Source organism: Neltuma alba, unplaced genomic scaffold (assembly GCF_004799145.2).
Source record: "Neltuma alba isolate B1F8T4 unplaced genomic scaffold, ASM479914v2 tig00012036_pilon, whole genome shotgun sequence".
In the NCBI taxonomy this organism is placed as follows: domain Eukaryota; kingdom Viridiplantae; phylum Streptophyta; class Magnoliopsida; order Fabales; family Fabaceae; genus Neltuma; species Neltuma alba.
In genome coordinates, this window is record NW_021636601.1 from 147,010 (window position 1) to 158,135 (window position 11,126).

Below are 11,126 nucleotides of genomic sequence, written 5' to 3' on the forward strand. Positions count from 1 at the left end.
ATTTAAAAATCAAGTTATATATAAAAATGAATTTGCTGGGACAAAACTATACCTAGTATTATTCACAAAATTTGATGACCCCTTGTTGGGTTGATTGGGTCAAATAGATCAAAGAGTCCATTTAAAAATCAAGTTAGATGAAGATTGTACTCAGAAAAATGAAACAGCGAACCAAAACTATACCTACCATTATTATTATTATTATTATTATTATCATCATCATCATCATCGTCATACTGCTACCATCATTACTAGTTCTTAATATTAGAGCTAATTAGGAGGAAAATTGACTTTAATATAATATCTCAATCATTTTTATCTTTTAAATTTATACTTTTTTTTTCAAAATATCTTTATTGATTGTAGGGATTCTTGCCAATTAAAAAGTAGTTACAATGTATATGGTTAAATATGATAGTTTAGGGAAGTCAGAATCTATTTATTACAAATAACTAACTTAACTATTTTTTTTAATATTTTAAAATTGAAGTTTAAAAGCAGTATTATATTATTATTTGGGGTGTCGGCAGAAAGATGAGCTTTCCCCATGCTGGCTGCCACAATCATGAACCAACGTCTCCACGCGTGTGCTTGGATGTTATAATTCAATGATGAGACAAAAATACGAGAGACAGGCCATAAAGCGGGACACATGACGGTAAAAAACGAATAAATCAGGATCTCATCATTTCGATCTCCACGGATCTAAGTGGGAAATAACTGTACCACGTGGCAAAGCTCCGCAAATTTCGGGAAAACAACCATTAGATCTTTCGAGTTGCCTTGCGCCACTCCAATTATTGAACTCCACCTCCAGTAAAAAGTAAAAACTCTTTAGGTTATTATACAGTATTTAATTTCAGAGCTAAAATCTCTGGTGGATAAATCACTAAGACCAAGACTTGAAAAGCTAGAGGAGTACAAACATGCACAAAAACTCTGTCAATTTCGAGAATTAGTTACTACTTCTAATGTTTAAACTAAGAACTAGTTTGACATGTAATTTAGTCTTAAATATATGAACCCAATCTATTTAATCTCTTGTATTTTTTTTAAGATAGTCCTTGTACTATTGCACGCCTTAAAAGTTTCATCAAGTGATAGTTATAGCTAATACACATGATTATTAAGTGTATTCTAGAAGAGACAACACATATTTATTATAAGTAACTAAAATAATTTTCTTAATCTACTCAAATTAGTTAACTATTTCTTATATTAAGAATCAGAGGTAGTATAATAAATAAATAGTGTTATTGTATCTAATCATTATATTATAATTAGAGTCTATGATAAATTATAATTCACGTATCATTCAACAAAGGTTTTTCAAGGGGTGGGGGTAAACACGTTATCAATGACCTTGAATCTCGATCCTTCGAAATACTTTAAGAAGATAAAGTGAGATAATGCACAGGAATATAGACGCGATAGATCCAACGTCTCTTGTCTCATTTAACTTTATCTTAAAATCCTTCATAGGATTCTGATCAAATGAGTTTCGCTTGTCAGGAAGCTCATTATTTGTCTATCTCTCTCCACCTACAAACAACACTTTGATTGGGGACAGTCTTGACAATATATGTTCGAGCTAAAACTAATTTTAAAATTAACCATATATGTAAATTTTAATTTTTAACCTTTAAAGGTATTTTGAAATTCTTGTGGTTGGAGGGCACAATTTTGACAAATTGAAAATAGCGTGTGTGTTTGTGTGTGTTACTAGTTTATCACTTATTGAGCCAATTCTCTTTTGCTTCAGCATTCATAGCAAAGTTCATGAGTTGGTACAGGAGTTCAGCTGCAAAAGTGACAACGCATGAGTGAACTTAGGTTCGGTAAATTGGGTAAAATATAGAAGATTCAATTTAAAAATCAAGTTATATATAAAAATGAATTTGCTGGGACAAAACTATACCTAGTATTATTCACAAAATTTGATTACCCCTTGTTTGGTTGATTGGGTCAAATAGATCAAAGAGTCCATTTAAAAATCAAGTTAGATGAGGATTGAACTTAGAAAAATGAAACAGCAAACCAAAACTATACCCGTCGTCGTCGTCGTCATCGTCATCGTCATCGTCATACTACTACTATCATCACTAGTTCTTAATATTAGAGCTAATTAGGAGGAAAATTGACTTTAAATATAATATCTCAATCATTTTTATCTTTTAAATTTATACTTTTTTTTTCAAAATATCTTTATTGATTGTGAGGATTCCTGCCAGTTAAAAAGTAGTTAAAATGTATATGGTTAAATATGATAGTTTAGTGAAGTCAGAATCTATTTATTTCAAATAACTAACTTAACTATTTTTTTTTAATATTTTAAAATTAATTATTTAGTTCTTATATTAAAATTTAGGGAAAATGACAACAAAATACCACCTGAATTTCAAAAAGACAAATAAGGCACCTGAATAAGTAAAATGACATATAGGGGACTGAGTACCAATCTGGAATTCAGATTTTTGGCCAAAAGACCAAAATGCCCTGTCTGAAAGTGAGAGGAAGGAGAGAGGAAGAAAGCGACGCAGTGAGAGAAAGGAGAGAGGAAGACCGACGGTGATGAAATGCGGGAAGAAGGAAAGAAGAATGTTGGAAATGCTATTATCTTACTTCTTCGCATTACCATTCTGTAGAGATTGTTGATTTGGTGGGTTTTGGTTGTGGGAAAGAGGATTTGTAGTGAGAGAGAGAGTGAACCTGCCGGGAAGATGAAGCAGAAATCAGAAAATAATGGCAAGCAATTACGTAACGTAACTGCTGTCATATGCCTGCTGGTTTTTGGTAAATCCCACTACGTGAATGGTAAATCCCACTACGTGAATGGTAAATTTTACTATACATGTAGTTAATTATGAATTTTACAAAATACATATTGTGATTTACAACTTTTGTAGTGAAAGTGACTACTTTGTTAATGGGTTTTGCAACCTGTTTTCAGGAGATAAACAACTTGTTTGTAAAAACTAATAAAATTTCACGCTAAATTTGACAAAACGTATAGTGGGATTTACAACTTCCATAGTAAAAATGACCACTTATTCAATGGGTTTTGTAACTTGTTTTCAGGAGATGGGTAGCTTGTTTCTAAAAACTAATAAAATTTCATACTAAATTTGACAAAACACATAGTGAGATTTACAACTTTCGTAGTGAAAATGATCACTTCTTCAATGGGTTTTGTAACATGTTTTCAAAGGATTGACAACTTGTTTCTAAAAGCCAATAAAATTCCATACTGAATTTTACAAAACATAGAGTGATATTTATAACTTTTGTAGTGAAAATTACCACTTAAATGAGTTTTGCAACCTCTTTTCAGGGGATGAGCAACTTGTTTCTAAAAATCAATAAAATTTCACGCTGAATTTTACAAAACACACAGTGATATTTACAACTTTTATAGTGAAAATGACCACTTCTTAAATGAGTTTTGCAACCTCTTTTCAGGGGATGAGCAACTTGTTTCTAAAAATCAATAAAATTTCACGCTGAATTTTACAAAACACATAGTGATATTTACAACTTTTATAGTGAAAATGACTACTTCTTAAATGGCTTTTGCAACCAGTTTTCAGGGGATGGGCAACTTGTTTCTAAAAACCAATAAAATTTCACGTTGAATTTTACAAAACATATACTGGGATTTACAACTTTTATAGTGAAAGTGACTACTTCTTTAATGGGTTGTTTTCATCGGAAAGGCAACTTATAAGTATAAATAAATCATTCAGTGAACGTGCACCTGAAGTACGTCACAATAAACATTGAACTATTAACTTTCATAATTAACTACATGTATAGTAAAATTTACCATTCACGTAGTGGGATTTACCATTCACGTAGTGGGATTTACCAAAAACCAACAGACATATGACAGCAATTACGTTACGTAATTGCTTGTCATTGTTTTCTGATTTCCGCTTCATCTTCCCCGTAGGTTTACTCTCTCTCTCACTACAAATCCTCTTTCTCACAACCAAAACCCACCAAATCAACAATCTCTATAGAATGGTGATACGAAGGAGTAAGATAATAACATTTTCAACATTCTTCTTTCCTTCTTCCCGCATTTCATCACCGTCGGTCTTCCTCTGTCCTTTCTCTCACTTTCAGCGTCGGTCTTCCCCCATTTCATCAGGGCATTTTGGTCTTTTGGCCGAAAATATGAATTCCAGATTGGTACCCAATGCCCTATTTGTCATTTTGCTTATTCAGGTGCCTTATTTGTCTTTTTGGAATTCAAGTGGTATTTTATTGTCATTTTCCCTAAAATTTAAGTTTAAAAGCAGTGTTACATTATTATTTGGGGTGTCGGCAGAAAGATGAGCTTTCCCCATGCTGGCTGCCACAATCATGAACCAACGTCTCCACGCGTGTGCTTGGATGTTATAATTCAATGATGAGACAAAAATACGAGAGGCAGGCCATAAAGCGGGACAAATGACGGTAAAAAACGAATAAATCAGGATCTCATCATTTCGATCTCCACGGATCTAAGTGGGAAATAACTGTACCACGTGGCAAAGCTCCGCAAATTTCGGGAAAACAACCATTAGATCTTTCAAGTTGCTTTACGCCACTCCAATTATTGAACTCCACCTCCAGTAAAAAGTAAAAACTCTTTAGGTTATTATACTTTCCCCATTCAAACCTACCAATCAACCCTATCTCTGTATAAAAGCCATAGACGTTGCTTCATGGTGGTGAGTACTCATCACTCGAAAGCTCTCTCTTCTCTGTATTTCCCCTTGATTCTAACTTTCTTGTTCATCAGCCTTTGAGTTTCGTTCATGGATCAGTACCAAAACCACCAACATTTTCCTGACGATGATTCCATGGATCCTGACAAGTTCATCGAGAGCTTCAACTTAGCATCATGCGCGGAGGAAAAAAGGCATGAGTTTGATCTCCAATATTCGGTGTCTTACACACAAAGACTGATTCAGGAACACCTGGGAATTTCTGTAGTCCAAGATTTAGCGTTTTCTTCGTCAGCTGCTTCATCTTCGTTTCAGATGCTCCAACAAACCATCGATCAGTTGGCTCCTCATCATGCTGGTTCTGAGCAGAACATGCCTCAGTTTTGGAAAGACCTTATCAAAATGTCTGATCCTCAAGTTCGCCAGAAGCCTGCTGCAGAAACATCACTTGGTATGGTTTCTATCTACATTTTGCTTTTCTTGTGTTGTCTACTGATAGATCTGTTGATATGATTGTTCCTATAAACAAAATTTAATCCCGGGTTGATTTAAACATATCCAGCTAGCCCAAATTTGTATATATTGTGCATGATTATTCCAGCATAATATATGGTCAAACGAGTGACATTGGAGCCACAGATGCTCACCTCAAAGAGGCATGAGGATGGATGCTGCTACATCTGTTTCTCATCTCTTTTTTGAGACAAGCACAGTAAACGCATAATGTCAAATGCATTCTTCACCTGAAATCTTTCTAATTAGAAGATCTAATTTTGATCTTCATGTGGAAGAGGTATACATACTTTCTTTAGTTTGTCTTCTTCTGCTATGTTTTCCTAATTTGTGACGCTTTTACTGCTTTTGATGCATACAACGGACTATAAAATTGTGCTTTAATTTGTTTTTCTTAAACTCTCATCCAGAATATGTCGGTCAGAAATAATTAATGTATTTAAGAATAAATCTTCTAATTTGACTAAATATTCTAGAAGCTAGATAGCTAAAAATAGCTAAGTGCTAAGTTAGGTTAGACTTTAAATTATGCATAATAATTAAGTAGTACATCCCTTACCTTAAATTCAGATAAGGATTTGCCAAACTAACTAACAATTGTTGAATTTAGCCATTTGGGGCTAACTTAAAAGGACCAACAAATTCACCCTAACTTGTATATGTGTGTGCGAGAACTATTTGCGTGTTTACCAATTATCATTCATATATGCATTCACGTGATGGAAAATTTTGTTGTCTATTTTACCATATAGCTTCTAATTTTGTCTTTGTATATATTTACCGATTATTATTTTATTTAATAATTTAAGATGCTGATACTTAACAATGCCACAGCTAGGATTCTGTGAAGTAAATTTGCTTCAAAGTGATGAGAGAAAATGAGAGGCATGCCACAGTTTGGGTTCCTCTCAGTTTTCATATCTCTCACTGTTACTTCAAAGGATCCAGATAACATCAGTGCATATCAGTACTGCAAAACACACCTATTCTCAGATAAAGCAAAGGACTTTGACTAAAAGGCCTGCAAAAGGAGAAGAGTCAAAAGCCTCCAATGGAGACACAAATTACTCTCAACTCTCATCAGATCTGATCCTTTCAGATATTTGCTACACCATCTCTCTTCAGTCAGATACTTCTTCTGATCTGTACGGAAACTCTGATCATGATCACTCACTCTACCCGAACCATTTTGAATTCATACGCTCTAACCGCTTCAACTGAATCCAAGGTAAAGTTTTTACAAGCTTATCTATATTTGGTAAGAAGTGGTGACAGGATTTTATTAGCTCATGCGAGTTTAAGGTAGGCAGTCTTTATCGTTCATATGCATGTCAGACTTGTTACGTTCTTCACCAACTAATTTGTCATACCATTTTTATGCCCATGACAATAGTGATGATGTTATTATTTTGTGTCAATTACATAGCAAGTTCAAATTAATTCAGGTTTTATCAGTTTAGAAGAATATTGATCTCATCACTGTTCTGTACTTCTCTTTAGTTATTCTTGGAAGCATTTGCATGTACAGGATCTAATAAGTTGAAGCAGTTGGAGATTGTTGGTGTACAAGGAGAGAGAGCTCAAGATCTTAATCCTGCCATAATCAATTCCAATCCTTCCCATAATTTATCCACAACAAGATCCCTCACAGACAGTTCTGGCAATGTTATCGTCACTTCTCCACACCCCTCTGTTGATAATTCTACAAGGCCTAATGTTTCCTCCATGGAAAGTGATAGTTACGTCCTTGATATGCCCATAACCCCTTCTCCATTACCACCACATGAAGATAATAACAGACTAGGCTTCACAGTTTTGATTGTTGAATGTGTAGGTGCTCTGACCAATCTTAATGTTTCATCAAAACCAAAAAGTGACCAGGTTCTGGATTACGTTGTGGTGGCTTGTTTTGCACTTGCCTTCCTTATTTCTTCAACTGCTCTTCTGTTGCATAAGAGAAAGCCTGCGATTGCTGAGTGGATGCAAAAAGCTGCGTTTGTGATTGGGACTTTTGGATTCATGGGAATAATGGGCATGCTTTTGCCTTCAACAATCACTTGGTGCTTCACTATTTTTGCCTTCTTGCTTTGCATGTTAATGTTTGCTGTTGCAAATTGGATTGAGTGAGTGGAATCCAGTTGAACTCACACGTGTGACTCTGCATGCTATAAGTAACTATTATCGTTGCCCCTTTTTCTTGGTTCTTAAGATGTAAAGTAGTCTCTATGATTCTCGAGACGAGTTATTTTGAATTTTATATGTTGGTTACTACATATAAATGGGTCAGAAGTACTCTCTGTTTTGACATGTGAGTTAATGATTACACAGGAGAGAGAGAGAGAGAGAGAGAGAGAGAGAGGAGGCGAATGGCACTTAGCGTCGATCATCTGTTGAATTAAATGAGACTTAATTATATGTCAGTATCTTTCTTTCGCTGCATGAACTGCATAATTTGAATATGATCTGTATGTTGATCAAGATCTAAGGAGACAAGTAAAGATCTGTATGCTGTGGTGGGCAGATTGTTCTACACTTGAATTCCTTATTTCTTCAACCGCTCTCCAATTGCATATAGATTTAATTGATCTAGATTTTTTATTTTAATTGGTATTGGTTAGAGTTGGTGGATTTAAATGAAAACTATGAGAAGGGAATCAAAGTCCACGAAAGATGACGACCAAGGAACAAATTTTGTCATGCCGTCCTATAATAGAACAACATTGAATATATATTTATATATGTGTGTGTATTAGAATAATGCAAGTGAAGCCAGGCGAAGATAATTGTCCTTTATACAATATTAAATAATACTCTGTTTACTTCTGTTTTCTAATATTGAAAAAAAAAAGAGATAAACATCCTAACAAGCCAAGGAAGAAACAGAGATGGCTGGCAAGCCAACTCATACATCTCTTATTGAACATCCGCTAAATTTGATGTTATATCTTTCGACATAAACCAAACAAAATAATAATAATAATAAAAAGCATTATGCATGTGTGTGTGTATTTGACTGTGATCCAACATGGAGCAAATAAGGATCCTACCTAAGCGTCTTTTGACACTGCTAGTCACATAAAATGCAGCATAAGATGACAGATGGTGGATTGCCAACTTTTCCTAAAATCTGGGGACTAGTGTTAGAAAATAAAAAAGAAAAGCTATGTATATGTTCTTCGAGACATTCAATTCATGATTCTCTTGCTAACATCTCCATCATGCACCTAATAGATAACTTTATTTTTCACTGCCAATTCACATGCAAAAGTAACTATAATTTCCACTCGATTAACAAGCTCATCAAGTTCAGCATCAGTAAAATCATCAACCATGGTTGCAGGAGGTTGAATGAAAGCACCAATGTAACAGTTAAGAGAACACATCCAAAATGGAAACAAAATGGTATTATAATGTTAAGCTTTCAACAGCAGTACATAAGCATAAGGGAAAATCGACAGCCACAGAGTTAGGATAAGTTACAGAGAAAAACAGAAGAGACAAGTAGAGAGTACTGAAGGAAAAGAAATCCAAGGAAGAAGAGAAGCGAGAGAGAAGTCGTTTTCATCAAAATTCTTCACTGCCCCCATACCTTCATTTTGCTCCACTATATACCCGAGTCCCTGCAAATTAGCCCATACTCCTTAAGCCCAATACTAACATCTGTTGGCCCATGAGTTGTTTCCAGTCCATTCATTACAGGTTTGCTTTCGAAAGTTTAGAGGATGTAATTAAATTTAAGGAAAAAACTAAGAAAAAAACCTAAGCTCAAGTTTCTTATATATATTATGTCCAGTTCTCTAATCACACAACATCATTTTTTTTGGTTACATATGGATCTATAATTAAATATTGATATTTAAAAAATATGACACGTGCTTATATTTGATCGGAGAACTTGACATTAAGAAACTTGATGTAGGCATTGTTTTTAATTTAATGCAACAATTATATTAACAAACGAAAATACAAAATGAACAGATGAAATTACAAATGAGGAGAAGTATGAAGAGGATTCCAATAAGGGTTGATGTTAGTAGAACAGGCTTTAGCAGCTTTAATTTTCATAGGGTTAAGGTATACCCAACATTTCAAACTATTTTTTTAAGCGCACTCCGTATACTAAAGTTAATTGTAACGCAATTTCACCCCCAAAATTATTTTATATATAGCGGATCGTCACCGTGTTTTCTTGGACATGTCAAGGAGTTCAAGTGTGAAAGTGCCAATAACAAACAAAAACAATGTAAACAAATATCCATTGTCCACTTTTGCTCTATCATTCTTTGATTCCTTTTTTTTTTTTCAATTAAAAGAATTAGGAAAAAGTTATTCATTAAGAATTTTGGAATGGAACCAATCCCTACTTCCATGACCATTTAACTTTTGTCGATTCCGTGGCAACAATAGGGTTCTATTTTCGTGTTCAGCTTAGATAAGTTAATTATAGTCATCTGAATAAATTAAAAGAGATTCCTAAATCGGTGAATATTATTTCTTTCCCTTTCCCTCAGAAACTCTTTCTTGATCGCCTTTGTTTTAAATAACTCTTATCTTGTGCTCCCTCTTGTTTTCATTTTAATCGCCATATATATGTGTGTGTATTCATCACATGACTATTGACCGATATATATTTAAATTATTTATTTAATAAAAGGACATCTACCTCACAAGTCACAATCTCAAGTTCCCCACCTGAGTCATATTTAAATTGGAAATTAAAAGTTTAGCTGTCCACTGTCCCGTGTTTCATCTTTTTAATAAAAAAAAAAAAACTCCTTGATAAAAATACTTTATAAATATGAAATAAAATAAATATTTAAAACTTATAATAAAATTTAATTAAATCTCCCACTATTTTTCCCGCGTGAGGGAAAGAGGAAGGGAGCTTTCCGTTTGCTTTTGTTTTTGCACCAAACGGGTTTGACCTTATTGATGGCCCAATGCTTATTTCATACCAAGCCCACATCTGGCCCATTCCACTCAAAATCTGTATCCTTCATTACATTATATCCTCAAGTTTTAAACTCACGATTTTAAATTCACCTTAAAATTCCTTACTTTTTTTTTTTTGTGAAATAAGTTCATCTTAAACGTAACTTTAGTCAAATTAATCCTTAATTGATCCTTATTTACACGAGAGGCTTGCCAAAAGGGAAAAAAAATGATATTGCGTAAAATGAAAATTTATAAGATTTATGTTACAGATCATCAAAGTAAAACGAAAATTTTGGGTGTGGTTTTTTTCTCTACCGAATTAAAAGGAAAAAAACTTGGCCATGTTAAAGATCATTTATGAAACCCAATTTTCGATACATAATATTGAACGAAAAAAATAAAATGATACTTTTCCCCCAAGTAATATGTCATGCCATTTTTATGCTCCATGATAATAGTGATTGAATTACTTTGCATAAATTTCATAGTAATTTCAAATTAATTAAGGTTTTATCAATTTGGAAGTATATTCTCACCACTGTTCTCTGCACATCTGTTTAGTTATTATTCTTCAACAAGCCGAAAGAGTTAGAGCCCTGGGGTACATGTCCAAACCCCCCCGTTTCTCCCGATATCTTAGTCCAACAAGTTAATCCTACCAGTCCTAATGTTATGTTATCCCCAAGGCAAGTGATACTTACACAATTAATATTCCTATGACCCCTTCTGCGTCACCACCACATGAAGATAACCAACTAGGCTTCGTAATTTTTGCTGTTGAACTTGTAGGTTCTCTGACTAGATCTTGCTGTTTGTTCAAAACCAAAACACAACCAGGTTCTGATTTATGTTGTGGTGGCTTGGTCTGCACTACCATTCTCTGTCTCTTCAATTCCTCTGGTGTTACATAAGAAAAGGCCTAAGAAAATCTACATTTCTCATTGGCAAGCACGCTAGCTAGGATTC

At 34.1% G+C, this 11,126-nt stretch overlaps 1 protein-coding gene and 1 long non-coding RNA gene across 2 annotated transcripts; both read left to right on the top strand.

Annotated features, from left to right (window-relative positions):
• The first annotated feature begins 4,725 nt into the window (after positions 1 to 4,725).
• LOC114721397 (uncharacterized) lies at positions 4,726 to 5,884 on the top strand. The gene is made up of 3 exons (XM_028907226.1): positions 4,726 to 5,163; positions 5,275 to 5,303; positions 5,339 to 5,884. The coding sequence occupies exons 1-3, from the start codon at positions 4,803 to 4,805 to the stop codon at positions 5,372 to 5,374; spliced, it is 426 nt and encodes a 141-aa protein (XP_028763059.1). The 5' UTR covers positions 4,726 to 4,802; the 3' UTR covers positions 5,375 to 5,884.
• A 64-nt stretch (positions 5,885 to 5,948) lies between these two features.
• LOC114721398 (uncharacterized) lies at positions 5,949 to 7,664 on the top strand. The gene is made up of 2 exons (XR_003738073.1): positions 5,949 to 6,453; positions 6,754 to 7,664. It is a non-coding gene; the product is annotated as an uncharacterized LOC114721398 (long non-coding RNA).
• Positions 7,665 to 11,126: the final 3,462 nt, after the last annotated feature.

What these genes read in the sequence shown, in the direction of transcription:
- LOC114721397 (XM_028907226.1), top strand. Translation starts at nt 4,803, where the DNA reads ATGGATCAGTACCAAAACCACCAACATTTTCCTGACGATGATTCCATG. An exon ending in TGCTGCAGAAACATCACTTG is followed by an intron (nt 5,164 to 5,274) that starts GTATGGTTTCTA and finishes AAACATATCCAG; the next exon opens with CTAGCCCAAATTTGTATATA. An exon ending in ATTTGTATATATTGTGCATG is followed by an intron (nt 5,304 to 5,338) that starts ATTATTCCAGCA and finishes CAAACGAGTGAC; the next exon opens with ATTGGAGCCACAGATGCTCA.